Below are 17,986 nucleotides of genomic sequence, written 5' to 3' on the forward strand. Positions count from 1 at the left end.
TATTGTCTTTTTAAAAAAACACAATAAATTCACGTCTAAATTGACAGTTTACTCAATAATGATAAAAACATGAGGTATTTTTCACTTTCTGACAGATTTCATCTGCTTGACAATGTTGCAACTTGAATTAATCCTGTGTTCCTTGTGAGTGCAGGTTGTGATCTGCCTGCAGACAGTGAAGTCCCTTTATTTTGGCCAGAGAACTGCTCCTGAGAACACTCTGATCTCCAGAGCTGCAGAGCATTCTGCTGTTTGCCACTTTTACAGCTTGTTTATACAAATAAAGACTCGATGCCACTGAAGCGTTACCCATCCAAGCTCACAAACATGAAAAATCCATGTGGAGTTAAAAATGCACATCTGGGTAGTGCTCAGGGCTGCCTACAGGAGTTTCAGCTCTGTGTTATCTTCCAACAGTGTCACTGAGCCTTGGCAGCCCTCCACCCCTCACCAAATCAGGTGAGCTCCACTCCTGCCTCCCCTACAGGGCTAAAACCCGTTCTGCTTCATTTTAAACCATTGCCCACCTGCTGGTGTGTTCGACCCAGCTCTGCCAGGAGGGTGGAATAGACAATGTCCTGCAGTCCCTTCCAGCCTCGGCTCTGACCTGCAGTGTCCTGCCCTGCTTGCAGGCTCTGGGCTCCCCAGGATGGTGCCTCGGGCACTCCTTGTTGGCCAGCAGGCTTTAGACAGCTGAAGGTTCTCGTTTGTGACAAACCCCACAATTTTTTTAGGAAAATGGCTGGGGAGCACACAGGTACTCATGTCAGCTGGCAGAACAGAGGGTGGGATATTTCTTCACAAGCAAGAGCAACAGATGCTCTGATATGTTCAAAATGAACAGCTGGATTGACATGAAATGTATCTCAATTGCTGGTTAATTTGTCAGGCATGCTGTGATTCTGATGGAGCAAAGGAGGAATCCAAAGGCATTTTTACCCTGCCCCACGCTATACTCTCTAGTTGGGCTCAGTCTGGAGTTCATGCACTGTGGTGCCATGAAAAGCACCCATAAGAAGTGCTGCTGCAGATCAGAAATGTTTTAGACAATGTAGGAGACAAACTGCAAGTCAAAATAAGGCATTTGAAATCAGGCTGTCAAAACTGATTAAGGCTGGAGAGTTTATTTACTTGCCTTCCACTCAGCAGGAAGGAGACAGAAGTGATTAACTTGTGTTCTGTTGACCAGTCCTTCTCACAGGGACAAATTTCTGACCTTTGATGAATGTTTTCTGTTCCAGACATTCACAGAAATAAAACCTACAAGTATAGGAATATTTGTTTTATGCTTGATACTCCCAAACTGGGAAATAAGAAACCAGTGAGGGACAGATGCTGTGGACTGGAAGACAAGCCGAGGCTGTGGCCCCTTAGCTTCAACTGGAGCAATGTTTTGTTCTGGGCAGTGCCCTCCCCTCTCCCTTGTCCTCTCATCTCCACACTCACAGCCAGCACAGGGTCCCCAGTGCTCACCCTGTGCCCAAGGCAGGGCAGGGTGGGCACCAGGCTGAGCTGGCAGCTCTTGCCCCACAAAGAGCAGGTCCAGCTCTTCTGCTTCCTGCAATCCCAGCCTCTGGTGGTGCCCTGGAGGAGCAAAGCTGTTACCACTTCAGTGGCTGAATGTCTGTGGAGACTTTTCCTCCTTATCCTTTTCCTGACATTGTATGAGTTTATTTAAATATATTTTGGCTTGTAATGAGCCACGTTATTTATTTTGGGCTGAGACAATGCATGGAGCAAGGGAGTTCAGACCTTCAGGAGCTTTGTGTGCAGTAGGACTTCACAAAGAAAGCATCACAGGGTGTCTCTGTTCCCATGGCATCTTCCCAGGGGCTTTCAGGCGGTGTACACACACAGGTGGTGTAGGACCTGGAGATGCTTCAGAAGAAGGCAACTCTTCAAGTTTCAAGGGTAGTAGCTGGATTTAAAAAGCCACTGCTCAGTCACCTTGTGGGGAATTAAGGAGAGCACAACTCAATTTTAGAAGAGTGCAGATTGCTGCACCCACAGGGTTAAGGAATGTCTTTCACAAAGCAGGGAAACTACTGAGATCCTTTCATTAAAATAAATATTTTTCTTTTCCCTATTAAGACAAATCTTCCCCCATCAACTAAAATCCATCTTGTAAGTGGCAGTTGATGAATACATTAATGAAGGATTTATTGGTATATTTCTTAAAGCCTGTGAAAATATATTTTTTTCCTGTTGTAAATATTTTGAGTCATATTACTCAAATCCACAAAGTCACCTCTAATGCAATGCAAGCCCCAAGAACAGAGCATGCACCAGTGAAAGTCAGAAAAGGGAACAACTAGAAAATAACAGGATGTGGGCTTAATTCTGCACCCCCAGAAGAGCCTGTGCCCATGGGGTCTCTGTATTTCTCAAGCATTACATGTCAGATATTAAGTGTTAGCTAATATTTTTGTTAGCAAAAGCAGTCTTTAAACCATTTGAGTCCTGCCTTCAAGGTGAAACTGGAGCACTCATTCTTTCTTACCAGCAGCTGATCTGCAATTAAACCATCCCAGCTTGGGTTTGTTTTGTAAGTGCTGATTCACAGCAGAAATGTAAATCCTTAGATCCCTTTAACCCAAGATAAGGTGCAGTAGTTAATGCAAATGCTGCTTGGTGAATTTCTCCAAAAGGAAAACCCAACACAGCCTCTATTGAAAAGGATCCTCAGGACACTTACATGGGAATGGTTCTCTCAGGGCTCTGACTCTGGAAATTTGTAGAGGTTTGAACAGTGTTAACTTCAGGTCTGGCCACATTGACCCAAGCCTTTGTCAGTACTATAAATCATTGGTAAATTATCTGGCAAAAACATCTGGCCCCAACATCCCAGGGACAGCTTTGGGCAGAGCTGGTGTCTCCCACTACCCAAGGGCAGGGACAGCTCACCTTTCCAAGCTGGGATTAGCCATACCACCCCCTCTAGAGGGTCTGGGGGTCCCACCCTTGCCCCCCTGCAGACCACAGGCCTGCAGAGCCTTCCAGAGGGCAGAGCTGCACAGCAGCTCATCCATCCCCCTGGATTACTGCTCCTCTGCTCCCCCTTTCACTGCTGCCTGATGTGTGCATGCTCCTGGGCTGCACAGGGATTTCAGTGCCACCAGAACAGCCTGGTCTACCCTTTTCCCCTCATCGTATTTCCTAATCATATTTCCAGCTGCGGAACAGACCTATGTAAGAGCATCCACAAACCTGGTGAAATCAAACCTCTTCCCAATGTCACTGGCCAGTTGGTGCTGGGAAGACCCAGCTTTGCCTCTGAGAGTACAAGTCCTGTGAGCACATCCTTCAGCACAATGGTTCATAGCTGGAGAGCCAGCATCTTCCTCAGGATGGGAAGTCTGAGCTGTCAGTGAATCAGCTGGATCCCACCAGCATCACGTCCCGCCTGAAAGTGCTCGAGGCAGCTTTTTCCATCTGCTGAGTTGCTGTCTGAAAGCTGCAGTCATCTGGTCATGACCATGATAAAAGCATATCTCACATGAAATAACAACGGAGCAAGGCTTTTCTTTGGGGAAAGGAGCCTCATCCAATTTGAAAGGACCCAGTGAAAACCAAGAAAAAAAATTCTGATTAGATAAAAAGTGTTTTGCTTTCTGACACTTGCACTGGTTTTTTGGGGTTTTTCCCCCATGAATGATGGGGAAATGTCCAGCTGCCAGCTGCCTGTGGACACCTGTGCCCAGCTGAGCTGCTGCTGTCAGTCCAGGCAGAGCTGCAGCACCACATTTCAGGAGATGGGAGCGGGGAGACCCGTGAGCTCCGAGACCAGCCAGGATTGCCAAGATTTTCCCACCTGCAGGACACAGAGCCCCCAGCCATAGCCCAGACCCCGACTGCAGGAGCCCCTCCCTGCTGGGGTCTCTTGTGGCACTGTCCCACAGCCAGGCAGGGCTCCTCAGGCCACACCAGCCGAGGGTTTCCCAATGCAATGCAGCCTGTGGTGATGGGAGGTCCCTCACACACGGTGGAGGGGCTGTGTGCTCCTGCCCACACTGCCTGCCAGGGGATGTGGAGCTGGACAGCTGCAGCACTCCGTGCCTGCCCTATTTCTTCACGAGCATCCTACACACAGAACACTTCCAGGCTGCCTGGTCAGATGCAGCTGATCAAAGCTCACTCTCTAGAAACATATGCAGGAGGGTTTTTTCATTTCGCTCTTCCAGCTTCCCTTTTTTTTAAGAGCTAATAAGTATTTTGTCTTAACACATTACCTGGCTTCAAGGAAAATCCCAAAGTGTGACGGTAAGTTATAATTACTTTATATTATGATTTTATTTTGTGTCTGTGTGTATGTTTGAAACTCTCCATAGCTGTTCAGTTGTAGTGCAGAATATGGATTTATGCATACCATAATTTCTATATAAATTTGAAAGAGTTTTCCAGCACCTCTTTATTTTTAAGTGGCACTGAAAATGTTCTTATGTTCTTGAAATAACTTTGGTTGCATCTGCTCAAAGTGCAGGGTGATGTTAAAATTGCAGATTTTCAGACAGTTATGTATGTATGTGTGTGTTTACACCATTGTTGCACCCATATGTGTCCCATCCCTTTCATGCCACATTCTGGCTGATCTGAAATTCTTCCGGTGATCATTCCTTAAGTACCTGCTGCCCACATTTTTGATTTTATGGGAAGATTTAAACAGTTTTTCATATAATGAACAGCCTTTAGGCTTGTCCTAATCCAGCACTGGCTTGCTGATAAGAGCTGTCAGCAGATACCATGGAAGGGCTGTCTGTCCCAGCCAAGCAGTTATTCTGGGCTAACTCTTCTCTCCTGGGGGAGGTGTCAAAGATCTGCCTCTGAAAAGAACAATCCATTCAGCATTTTTGGACTGTCTTTTATTTTTTTTTTAATAATTTCTTGTCAGTTTGTTCACTGTCAGGCCAATCTGTGCTTGTAGCATTTCACGAAGCAGCTTTCAACACCAGTAAGTTGCTGATGTGAGCAATAAAGGCTTGGGCTGCTGCTTGCATTGGTGATCCCTGGGATCAGGGACAGGGAAGGCACAGGAGAGCAGCCCAGCCCTGCTGCCCCCTCAGACTCCAGGAAAACCTCCTGTCCCCAAGGAAAAATCTGTTTTATATGCCCAGGATTGTAGCTCAGGGTTCTAGGACCAGTTTGTGAGGATGACCTGGACCTTGCCCTTTCTTCTGCATGTGCCTGCTCAGGCACTGACCCTGTGCCCATCCCTCTGGGGACTGCCACATCCTGCTCTTGGCAGGATTAGTCTCTGGCTGCAAGGTGCTCCAGGGCTCCCTGGCTGGCCACTTCTCCCAGCCATCCTCCCCAGGGTGCCTGGCTGTCCTGGCAGCCCTGTGGATGTCCTTTTTCAGCAGTGACTGTGGGGTGATGGCTGCTCCACCCTGGCAGACCCTGCCCTGCCCAGCAGCGCTCCAGCCCCACTGGAGACAAAGGCAGGAAGCAAAACTGAAGAGACTGGGAATAGCCAGTTCCCCTGGCAGCCCAGGGCAGGGCATTCAACTGTACAGAATATCTGTTTTTTTCACTTATTAGTCTCATTGCACAGTGTTTGCACCAGAACACCTCTGCCAACATCTCTGTAAACTCTCTGGTGCAAGGAGTTTAAAGGAGAAGGAAAGGGATATTTATTTTTCTTATCCCAAGGGCTTGTGGAGGACAAATCAGTTTTAAAAGACAAGGCAGAGAAGAAGAAACCAGGAGGTAATTCTCACTTTAAGATGGCCTGAACGGAGCATTGGCTCCCTTTGCTGCCTGTGCCAGAGCCACCAGAGGCAGCTGATCCCTGCCTGTCAGGGTCCCTGCTTTGCCCATCATGTTGCCTTCCCCATCCACACTCCCAGGACCAGCCTGCAGAGTGCTGCCAGCCTTCTTTCCGTAGTTACTGGGACAGCATTTCACGTGAAATGTTTCTGCCTTAATAACTACTCTCAACCTGTTTTTTTGTATGTCTGTCTAATTCTGGAGCAACCTGAAAATGAGATTGGAAGTGCTTACCACTGGGGATAATTACTTTTACCACAAAAGTAATTACTTCTGGGGGCAAATGCTGCTGGGATCAAATGGGTACAAGGGAGGGCAGATGGCCGGTGGAGATGGTGGTTGCCTGGCAGCAGGATGTGCTGGAAGGAGGCTGGGCTGAGACCTGGGTGTTCATCACAGGAAAAAGGCTGAGCGTGGCCCTGGCAGGAGAGAGGTGTCAGCACCTCCAGGATTTAGCACTGAAGGAGATTGAACACCTGGCTGCCATCGGTCACCTCACTCTGGTGACAAAACTGCTCTCTTGGAAAGGAGCAGGCTCCTGGCACGGTGCCACACTCTGGTTTTCAGCAGCAGGATGGCAGCCAGCCTGGGAGCTCGCTCTGCCCACTGTAGCTGCACCTCAGACTGCTTCAGGAGTGCACCACCATTCAACACTTTTGCCTTTCCAGGTAAACTCAGTCTTGAGGCCAGGCTCAAAGCCATGTGGTGGGAAGATTTTAGTCTTTCCTAAGGCAGCCTTGGGCCAGGTGAGGGACCATTGTATTCAACTCCCCCCTCAGCAGGCTGGTGGATTTGGTGGGAGGAAGAAAATGGAGAGTGTTTTCTAGCTCTTAATGAACACCCACAAGGTCAGAGCCTGGTGCCCAGGAGGCTGTGGTTGGCTCCTGCCCAACCTGCAGGACAGGCAGGGGGAGATGGTGTGGGTGAGAAAGATCTATCTTTGGATGTCTTCAATTTCTGTGCTCCAGAGTGGCTCAGTCCATTGGATACGAGGTGTTATTTCTGCCTGCTCTTGCCTGAAGAGCAGAAAGTGGTCCTGGAGCAGCCTTGGGCTTTCCTGCGTGGGTTCAGCAGCTCCCCCTGACACTGAGCAGCTCAGATCCGAGTCTGCAGGTAGGGTGGAACAGGAGCAACAGGGAAATGGTCCCTTTCTCAGGACAGGATACACAGATCTTCCCTGTACACTCCATTTCCCCTGGCAGGACCCATTGCAGCCAGTGCTGATGGTGCTGGGACCAGCCAGGTCTGCCAAGAGCAGCCACATGGCAGAGCTCTGTCTGCAGGAATGGGAACAGTGGCTCTTTCCCCACCACTCCTTCTGGGAGCTGTGGCAGAGCATTCCTCTTCTGGAGATAATTTATACCTTCTTTTACATCTCCCTCTGGGCGTATCCATGGCCTGCTGCAGTTGTTGCTCTGCCAGCTTTGTGTCTTCAGTTCTTTCTGTAATGCCTTGCTGCATTTAATGGCAGAATTTGGGCCCTGGAATTCCAGGCTGTGCTCCTATTCCCCTTCCAGCATCTCCCCAGCCTGCCCTGCACACCCCCAGCTCCTGGAGCCCTTCTTTTCCTGCAGGCTGATGCCCAGGCACTGCTATGCACTTTGGTCAGTGCTGTCTAATTCCTCAGCCTGCTTTGTAATTCTTTTCTACTAAAGTTTTACGTGCTCTGCTGTTCCAGGGCAGAGTCACTGAGTTCTTTATTAAACCTGACACTGTGCCATGACAAGAACTACATTATTCTCATGGTCTCTGCTAAACCTAAGCCCAGCTGCATCAGAGGGAGAGGCAGAGCAAGTCCTTGTGTGGGCAAAGGGTACATGCAGGCTGCAGAAGAAATTGCCCCAGGAGCCAAAGATGACTAAGTGTAAAGACAGGAGCCAGCAGGTTGTGGATACTTGGGTCAAGGTGTGCTCCCAAGGCAGCAGACACAGCACATAGAAACCATTCCATCAGGAATTGCAGGAAACTGATGATGGATTTGTGTAAGGGGTGCCTCATAGGCAATGGAGAGGCTGCCACAGAGTCATCTGAAAGGCAGAGGGGGTGTGTGACATTTGACTTTGGGCTGGATGGGTCTTTCTGGAACTGAAAGCACTGATTACAGAAATCAAAGATTTCAGAGGCATCAGCTCCATGCCTCTGCCTTGTTGGCTCACGTGATCCAGGCACATTCAAACAGCTGCTGTCCCTTCACAAGATGTCATCTAAGTCAGGATAGTAGCCATCAGCAAAGAAATATGGAAAACTGAGCTCTCCACTCACCAGAAAAATAAATATTGACACTGGGCATTGCTAGAGAGTCTGGATTCCTTCCATCATTTCCTGAAATCCCATAACAGCCATAAGTGTTTAATTTATGAATGCAAAGAAGGGATTTCTTTTCTTGCAACATTCTGTCTTGCCAATGCCCTGTGCTCCTTTTGCTAGCACTTGTCCTTGTGGTGATGTCCCCTCTCCAGTGCAATCCATAACCCTGTGCTGGAGGCCACGGGTCTGCTCGGAATTACCGAGTCCTTCATGCCGGTGCCTCAGAAAGAGCTTGTTTAATGCAAGTTCTGTAAAAGAGACTGATTTCCCTGAAACATGAGGCAGTTAAGAGGATTTATAAATCATCCATTTTCCATGCCACTGGCAATTTCAAAACTATCCTTCTGGATCAAATGAAACACGCTATTTTATACCAAATGGTCTGTTCATAGCTGGAGCCTTTCAGTTCTTATTTTGGTGATTAGGAAGCTGCTTCTAAACACAGAGGTTGCAAAGTTGAAAGCTTTTATTTTTGTTGGAAGATATGGCATCCCAATATTTTAACCAAGGTTTACAATGCATTACTTGACAGAACCAATTGAGCACAAATGGCATGAATATATCAAATATATTTCAACCCAAAAGGATTTGGCCCATTTTTTATATTTAGCTCCATTAATGATCTTTGCCAACTGCTTTGCCATTTTGCAGTGAAGTATTTCAGCAATGATGCTGCTGTTCCTTTATTTCCTCAGAAGCAGATTTTTACAGAAGGGCTTTTTAATTTCTGCATGCAGCTGCATATCTGTCATAGTCCAGGAACCCAGCTCAGGGGATTCTCATCTCTTTAAAATCTCTTATTCAGCATGGTGGTCCCTTTACACGCTTGCATTCCCTCAGCTTTAGTGCTTTCATTGATCTTGCCCCCGCAGAGCCGCTGTGGGGCTCGGGGAGCTGACCAGGCTGTGGGAGGAGGAGGAAATATTCCTGAGCACACAGTGACTCCAGGACTCAGTCACCCAGCTGACAAATCCTAAAAAATCTCATTCATGAGCAAACCCCATGAGTCAACTTCCAAATGCTGTTGCAGCAGGGAAGGCAGACAATGAAAGGGGAACAATCCTGTGGCTTTTCTCGCTGCTGGGCTCAGGGGAGCTTTGCTGCTGACGCCAGGGGCCTCCAAGGAGGGGTGGGCACAGGGACACAGGAGGGGCTGAGCCCAGCCAGCAGTGATGCAACTGGGCTTGACTCACTGCACAGAGCTTTGGCAGGGCTTGCTGGTGAGACAGAGCTGGTCTGGTTTTATTTATGTCTTCTGCCATGAGCTTGTCGTCACCTTATGATGGATTTTTTTTTTTTTTTGCAACTTAATCCCATTTACAGAACAGTTAATAATATGCAAATCACCTGTCTGTCCCTGCCATGACCTCGGGGCCCTGAGGCTCTGTTCCAGCACACATGGCAGGGATTGTCCCTGCCTGTCCCACAGCTTGCTGGGACCCTGCTCACAGCCACAGTCAGTGAGGCTGGTACCAGCCAAGCTCTGAGCCTGTGCAGAGCTCTGCTCTGGGCCTCTGATGTCTCTGCCACCCATGGGCAGTTCCTCCCCTCAGCTTTGCTGGAATGGGCATGGATCCTCTCCAGTGTGCCCTCAGCTGGAGGATGCACCAGCTCTGGCAGGGGCAGGAACAGAGCAGGGAGAGCAGGTGCCAGCACAGTGACACAAGGAGAGGAAGGGAAAAGCACCTGTAGTTCCTAGGGAGGACATGGCCAGAGCAGCTGGACCAGGGCATTGCTCAGCACAGAGCTGCACTCTCTGCTCCTTCCCGGGTGCTCCAGTGCAGGATGTGTGCAGGATGTGCATTGTTGCAAATCCCAGCTATGCATATTTTCCAACCTAATTTTCTCAAGAATTGACCCAGTTCTAGCATTTGGAAGCTGGCATTCTTCACTGTACTGGCAAATGTTTCTTATTTGTTTCAAACAATGTGTCCAGTGTGACCTTTTCTGCTTAAATAGCTTACACAACGGGAATACATGAATGCTAAATTCTAATCTTGCGTAACTCTGAAAGTAGGGCCATACATACCAGCAGTAAGGGACTTTTTTCCCCATCCTTTGCAGGAAGTAAGAAGGAAAAGCCAGCAGTGTGTAATTTCAGTGAAGGGACAGCTCACCCATGATCCCCTTACCCCCAGAATTCACAGGGCTCTCAAGGTGACAGTGTTAGCACCACACATTTCCGCATGTCTACCCACGCGCACATGGAGAAATGGAGAAGACACCTGGCAGCTGGGAAGGGGCCTGATCCTGCCTTTGCTGCTCCAAAGCATTCCCACTGGCAGCAACTGAGAAGTGGTAACACATTCCTTCAGGCCTTAAATCATAGAGTGACACCCTAAGTCTTGTACAGGCGCTTGGAGGACACTTTTCTTCCTGACAGTTCCTGGTGCCATTTCTCATGCCCTCTGTATGCCTGAACTCTTTCTCAATATGCCTAAATTTGGCCATGGGAAGAGTCAGCCTGAGCCACAGCCCGATGCTTGTCAGGGAATGAACAGCACATCCCTGCTCTTCCGAAAACATCCCCTTGTCCCTCCTGGAGGGGCTCACTGCAGCCAGGTTCCTTCAGCTCACATGAGGCATCACGGCCATCAATGACTCCTGCAGGACTGGCCATGACCTCGGATGATCCTCAGCGGATCAGCAGGAGCCATCAGATGCTTTTTCAGCAAGGTGTATTTGGTGACAGATTTCTTACCTGGGGTAAACCAGGTGTGGTAGAAGCACTGGCCCCTTGCAGAGTTCTCCAGGCTGGGGCAAGGGGGTCCTTGCAGGAAAGGAGGGATGAAGTGAAAGGTGAAGAGCAAGGCTGTACAGAGCTCGTGGCTGAATGCCTGGCCACAGCAGAGGGGTGAGGAGAGGAACAATTCACTGGATTTCCTGCAGAGCCCCATGAGCCAGGACAGGCTGGACTTGTCCCAGAGGCAGCAGCTTTGGGGGAGGCTCTGCAGCGGCTCACACTGGGGGTGTGACACACACTGGGACACCCCCTGGAGCCACGTGGGCCGAGACCTTGCGTGGGGCTGCAGGGAGCAGTGGGGCTGGGGCTGCCAGCAGCTGGGGACAGCTGAGCATCACCACCTCCAGCAGACATCCTGCACTGATTTTGCCATTTAGTTTTAATCTTAATGAATCACTTCAATATTTCAAACACGCCTTTGACTCACTTGAGCACATAAACAGCAACAATTAACACCAGCACCTCATAAATCCCAGCAATGTTCCCTCTGGTGCTTAGTAAAGCCTCTGACTGTGTGGCCAATGCAATGCAACATCTGATCCCTGGGGAGAACAGAGAAGAGTCTTCAAAAACACCACAAGATTTCTGTGAAATGCAAAGCTTTGAGCCATGAAGCTGCTGCCCCACACTCCAGGGATAGATGGGCTCCCACGCACTTAGAGCTCCAGGTAAGAGCACTTTGATGGTTTTAAACCTCTCTATGGAAGCATTTGTTTATTTTTACTTGCCTTGTGAAATCATATGACTATATTCAAATAACTATACTGGAAATGAAAAGAAGCTTTCTGTGCTAACATGCACGCGCAGTCCTTGGATGCTGCTGCTCACCAGCTCTGAGTTAGAGCTGCTGCTTCTCCCAGCTCTGTAAAGCAGCTCTCCTTGTCACTGCATCCTCAGAACTTTCTGAAACAGACTCACTGCCTACAGCCAGGTTTGTACTGACACTAGTTTTATCCTATGTTTGATAAGTTAAAGAAGTAATTCCCATGATTTCTTCTGCCTACACATTCTCGCTTCACAATTAAACAGAAAGATTACTGCTAGTGCTGTAATAATAATACTTATATAATAACTATACTTATGTGATGGATTTATGTGATGTAATAGTTACAATTATGGGATGGGCTGGGGGGATTTGTTATTAATTTAAATTGAAAATTTGCTGTTAAAATCGTTGTGTATTTTTAGTTGCTGCTATGTGTGGCCAGCTCGAATTTCTGGTTTATTTTAAACACATACAGATACCCTGGCCAGCACCACCTGCCTCCTTCTCTGGCTCCCCTGAGCCACTTCTTTCAGTGATGGAGGGTTTTTGTTGGCTCCAGTCCTCAGATTCCTAAAGAACCCTCTGACTTGAAGTTCTGTCACTTAGCAGAGCCCCAGTTTCACATTGCTGCATGGCAGCTGTGGATGCTGATGAGGAAGCAGTTGTGCCAGAGTCTGACCTGGGATTTCACCTGCTTGAGCCAGGCTTGTGTGGGTTGAGTGTGGGTTAAGTGTGTGGGTATAAAGTGAGTTCATTTTCTGAATAGATTTCAGTGATAAATTGCATGCTCACATTGAGGTTGCCAAGTTCTTACTCAAGTGGAGCTCAAGCAGTGGCCTCAAGGTTTCAGGAAAATTAATGTCTATATCTATACCTACTTATATACCTAGATCTGTATATATATCTAATCTATATCTCTGTCTTCATCCTCCATCTCTATCTAATCTATACCCACACCTGTATCTATATGAAGAAAATTAAAACCCTGTCAGAATCCACGTGCTTTCTGGCATAGGGAAGCATGGGCTGTCTGTAGGCAGTAATTTGTACCCACCTTTAGCATGAAATCTGAAGGAAGGAGCAGCACCCTCCCTGGAAACTGCTCCTCTCCCTCTCAGTCCCCATCTTCCCTCCAGCAGATTTGCACAAGAATAGAAATTTGTCCCCTTCAAATATTGCCATGACAACTAAGAAGGATTCTCACAAGCATTCCTGCCATTCCTACCAAGGCCTGAAACATCAAAGGCAAAAGGTGGGGATAGTTGTATAAGATGTGTCTCTTTATTGGATAAGGCTCAGGCATTCTGTTTTCATTCTTTTTAAATGAAAAATATCATTGGTCCAAGGCACTTCCTGTGGCAGGGGTTGAATCACTTCCACAGAAGACGTGAGACAGTGGGCTGGTGATTGAAGTACTGACACACTTCTGGAGAGTGTACTCAGCTGGCCAGAAACCATTTCAAATGAAATTGTGCTTGGCCATCACCAAAAGTCTGAAAGAGAAGTCCTCTGGGAAATGATTAATCAGCCCTGGTAAACAAGGAAAGCCAGGCTTATTGTCAGTGCTGAGCCTGCCGAGGGAATAGCAGGGCCGCAGGGCAGTGCTGCAGCTTTGGACTCTGCTGTGTCTCCACAGCCCCTCGCACCCGTGCCACAGGACCGCTCTCCTGACCAGCCCTGACCTCATGGCTCCCTGGAGGCTTCCCGTGCTCCCCATGGCTCTGCTGTGGGGCTGCCTGCTGGCCTCCTGCTCCCCCAGCACAGGTAAAGCCCAGCGTGCTCTCGTGTCGCTGCTTCGTGTTCACTTGGGCCCTTTGGGGGTTTGTCCTTCAGCCAGAGCTTTTCTTCTCTGTGTGTGCATTGCTGTGTGAGTGGCTGGTTTGTAAACCTGCAAACCATTGTCTAAAGATGTGATGTGTTTAGTGGCTGTTTTTCTGAGTGAATTTGAAAGGAGAGGAGACTGCCTTTGGTGCACAGCAAATATATTTGTTTGATAGAGAGTTATCAAATATAAACACTGCTCATAAATGCTTCTGAGCATGGTCCCAGACAGACAGACTGTGCTAGGGGTAAGAAACACAAGGCTCATTTGTATCTGGAGAGTAATGCTTCTAAGAGAATACTGCTCTGCAAGCTATCATTCATGGCAGTGGCACTTCAAGCACCCTTTGCTTCAAGCCCTCGAGCACCTCTTTGCTGCACTGCACCTGCTGGCTCCTCTGGCACCTGGCACTTTGCACCCAGAGAGATGGTGAGCAGCTCTGGCCCGCCCTGATGGCAGCAGTGCATGGTGCAGAGGTGAAAACCTGCCCAGGGTTCTCCCCTGAGGTGAGACTGCCTGTCCTGCCAGCCAGCAGGCACAGAAAGCTGCTGGCAAAGCCCCTGCTGGTGCTGCTGCCTTTGAAATGGGCTCCGAAGAACAAAAGTGCCACCTCCACCCCTCTGAGCAGCACAGGGAAGTGCAGACATAGAGGGGGGACATAAGGGGGGACACCTGGCTGGCTGCTGGTTTTCCACTGGCAAGGTAAGTGGAAAGTTGCAAAGCCTACCTGCTGCAGAGGGCATGGGGTGGACAGAGGGGGTGGTGGCAGCTGGGGACAAGCAGGGTTTGTCACCAAACCAGTGATGGTGGTGGCAGCATGCCTGGGAGCCAGGAGGGGTGGCTGTGAGGGCTGTGGCTGTCTCACAGCCAGCTCAGCATTACCTGACTCACTACCACAAACATCAGGGGGAGAAGCTGTTAGTTTGGCTTTTTCCAAGAAACATCCAGGAGCAGCTTCCTTCAAGGCTGCATGATGAAATAAAGTGAAATTTCTAGTCCTGTAGGTTCTGTTTCTAGTTCTGTGTGAGTGATGTGAGTGAGACTGGGAATGTATTATTGTGAAAATTAGAAACTGCAAGAGGCAGTGCTGGCATTTCAAAAACAATCAAATCCCAGAATGCAAGCAACATCCCGAAGAGAAGCTTTTCTCTTCCCTCTGAAATCCAGTCAAAATTTATTTTGCAAGAATTGCTGTTTACAATTACAACTGTTTTAAAAAATATTGCTGTTTTGCTCAAGCTCACGATGTAAATAAATTTCAGAGCATTCTCCTATCCAGTCAGAAATTCCAGTTCTGACCAATGTAATCCTCTCTTGACAGCTTATCATGACAAAGGCTAGCAACTTTCTCTTCCTTGTTTGCACTTCTGTGAGGCTCAGCATTTATACACTGAGGAGGAGCCTCCCAAGCACTTGGTTCAGTATCCTCCTAAATACATGTCCTAGTTCACCATCTACTGTAGTAAAAAATCTCCCATGGAGCTTCATGTATTGGCAAAAGTGGGATTTTCAAACTGATGCCTGGAGTGTGTTTTATTTGGAAAAATTTCTGTAGAAGAAACAAATCCTCCAGCAATGTACCCTGCAAACTTTCCAGGGAGCACGTTAAATCTGGATTTATGTCACCATCTTCCACTGAAAAATATCCTATGGTTTGCTTTCACAATGGATTTATTAAAAGAATAAAAGAAAAAAATGGTGTAAATCCTGATGAAGACATGAAAAAGGTGTTAGAGAAGCCAGTAATCTGCAGGCCAGATTCAAAGGGAGAATGGTGGTAATTCTGGACTGACACTGCCAGGACATGGGCTCCAAATTCCTGTAAAATAAGTGTATCATGCAATGAATATGTAGAAACCAAATGGATAATCTCACCTCTAGACAGTGTAAAAAAATTACCTTAGATGTTGGCAAAACCTGGCTTTGTTTCAGCTAATAAAGCTGAGCAGCCAAACAGTTTTTTCATGTGAATGACAAATCCATATAGAGCTGGACCTTTAGGACATGTCTTAGTATGGAATTCATCCATACGTTCTTATTTATTGACATATATCAGCACCTTAAAATACCTTTATAAAAGCCAGATCAACTGTAAAGGCACATTTTTGTATAGCTGATAGATGTCCAAAATAAGAATTATTCTGATTCTCTGCTTTTTGCCTTTTTGTTTTGCCCTTTTTGTTTTGTTTTGTTTTTTTTCTAAATACCTTTAACATGAAAGGAATATTTAAAGCAATATTTGTGATGTGTGTCTGTTAGGGTAAAGGAATACAAATCCTCCTGACAGCTTTGATCTGTCATCCTGTGTTGGTGTTTGTGCTGAACACAATGTTTGCAGAGGTAAGTGTCCTGAAAGTTGGTAAATATCAGGGGTTGAAGGTAAGCAAACAAAGGACATGAAAGGTCATTCCAAGACAGCAATTTTGCTTAAAACGTCTTGGAAAGGAGTGTCAAAAAGTGGCATTCTGTGTGCCTTTTCAATGATCCTTGAGTGCTTTCTCTGAGCACCAGCAAAAGCTGTTTTTGGGGGTGGGCAGGAGCAGAGCTGGTGTATGTTTGTTGAGGAGAGGGCATTAAAGCATGAAACACTTCACATCCAGCAGCTGCATTTCAACAAATCATATCAACAATTTCATCACTGCTTTGGTTTGTTTCCTTCACTTTGACACTGTTTTACCCTCTGCTTTGTTTTTTAAAGTGGTTGCTCCCCCACGAGACCTTCGGATCACTGACCCCGGACTCCTGGGCTCTCTCGATGTCGAGTGGAAGCCTCCGCCCCACGAGCAAACCTTCAACGAATGCACAGTAAAATACAAGTTTGAATATCACAACACTGGAGACAGAGACTGGAAGGTAGGGCAAAGCATGTATTAATCCTCCCAAACCAGAGCTACTGTTCTGCCTTTACTTCCTGCACACATTTATGTTTGCAGTTCAATGAGGAGTGGAACCAAAGACATTCCAGTTTTCCATTAAAAACCAGACTGTTTCAGTGGTTTGAACTGGAATGTGTTCTGAAATGTAATAGCAGCAGCAGCCAGGGAAGGGGTTCTTTCTGTCACAGGGCTTTTGCTTTTGGGTGTTTGCTGCCCAAAATAATTCAAATAACATTCCTCATTGTAATAGAAAAAAAAATTACATTTTTCTAAAGCATCTTTACGGGGCTTGAACTGAAACAACAGATCCTTAGGGATGCAGAGTGGTGAACAAATAAAAGTTAAATTTCATTAATTATCCTAACTCTCTATCCAGAATTGTGTTCCTGATTACCATTTGCTTCTCTCTTTTAGATATGGTTGACTCTGACTTGGGTCTTTGATAAAATTGTCAGTCATCTCTCACTGATGTGTAGCAGGGCAGTAGCAGGCACAGCACAGGAAGGGTTGTTGGAATGTATTCTGTGAGTGCTTAGAAGATGAAAGCTGCTGCAGGGTTTAGGAAGGTAAATGGAGTAGGGAGAGGAGAAACCCAGCAGTGGGGGCTGTTTGGTTGGCACAAAGTACTGAGGAACATATGAAAAATATGCTGAGGATGTCCCTCAACAACCAAAAATACAGATTGAAATCCTGAAAGAAAAAGGGATTTTTTTGCACATTCCTAAGGCAGGAGAGCTAGAGGGCTTGCCAGCTTAAGAGAGCAGGAAGAGAGAGGAGCAATCAGTCAGGCTGGCAGTGCTGGGCAGCCCAGCTCACCTGCTGCACCTACCTGAGGCAGCAAAGCTGGGGCTGCCAGGCTGTGCTCAGCCCCCACAGAAATGAGGTTCAGCCCAGCCATCCCATAGGAGCCTGCAGAGGGGGAAAATCCAGTTTCAGCTACAGATTGTGATTGCAAGGGCAAAGGGAGCATCTTGGACCTGATGTTGGTCATGACATGATCTCAGTTGTGCAAATTCCTCCAGGATGATTTTAACTGCAATTTCAAAGAAAAACATAAGCAGTTTTAAAAACCACACCAGAATTCCTGAAATCACGAGTAACAAAAGTTTTTCATATGAGGCAGATGTACAGGCTAGAGCAAAATCACCTCTGACACCTTGCCAAAATCCTGACCTCGGTTAAGGTCATGAAGAACAGTCGGGCTGAGGAAAATCCTTTGGACATCAGCAGAAGCAAACATCATTGATATCTGTTAGAAATAGCTGGCTCAGCACAGCTCTGTCACCTGGGGAGTGCTGAGGCCAGCCTGACTGTGGGCTGTGCCATTGCTGCTCCCACTGCACCACATGGATGCATTTTATGGCACAGATGCATTTTATGGCACATTGCCTCTGTCCTACATGGGCTAACACAACACTTTGTCTCATCATTTGTTGTAAACCTTGTCAACTTAATTTTCCTTGCATAAAGTGAAGGGGAGTAAGTCTGAGGAAAAAAAAAAATAGAAAAACCTTTGAAGGGGGTGCTCAGAAAGTCCCCCCAAAGGCCAAGGTGGGTGGTACACAGTGGTGGGTGAGCCCATGCTGCAGTGCCTGGCTGCTGGTCCACCCTTTCAGGGGGTGCTTGTGCTTCCCACAGCAACCATACAAGACTCATTGTTCTGTTTCTGATCATTTAAAAAAATGCCTTTTATGTGGATTTGTGGTGGA

General features: G+C 47.3%; 1 protein-coding gene across 3 annotated transcripts in view; it reads left to right on the forward strand.

Moving 5' to 3' along the window:
* Positions 1 to 4,055: 4,055 nt before the first annotated feature.
* The window catches only part of IL13RA2 (interleukin 13 receptor subunit alpha 2), a 28,824-nt gene continuing 14,893 nt past the window's right edge, over positions 4,056 to 17,986 (forward strand). Inside the window, exons 1-4 of one of the 3 annotated variants that reach the window (XM_088062808.1) lie at positions 4,056 to 4,260; positions 11,312 to 11,481; positions 13,216 to 13,343; positions 16,100 to 16,254. In XM_088062808.1, the coding sequence (XP_087918934.1) occupies positions 13,265 to 13,343; positions 16,100 to 16,254 (234 nt within the window). In that variant the 5' untranslated portion in view covers positions 4,056 to 4,260; positions 11,312 to 11,481; positions 13,216 to 13,264. Of the gene's footprint in view, positions 4,261 to 11,311; positions 11,482 to 13,006; positions 13,344 to 16,099; positions 16,255 to 17,986 lie in introns of those variants that run through there. The other 2 variants (XM_014256405.2, XM_014256406.2) reach the window with 2 other exon arrangements.

The sequence above is a fragment of the Pseudopodoces humilis genome, chromosome 15, assembly GCF_049639895.1.
Source record: "Pseudopodoces humilis isolate 2021_Gansu_Grassland_sample_001 chromosome 15, ASM4963989v1, whole genome shotgun sequence".
Lineage (NCBI taxonomy): Eukaryota > Metazoa > Chordata > Aves > Passeriformes > Paridae > Pseudopodoces > Pseudopodoces humilis.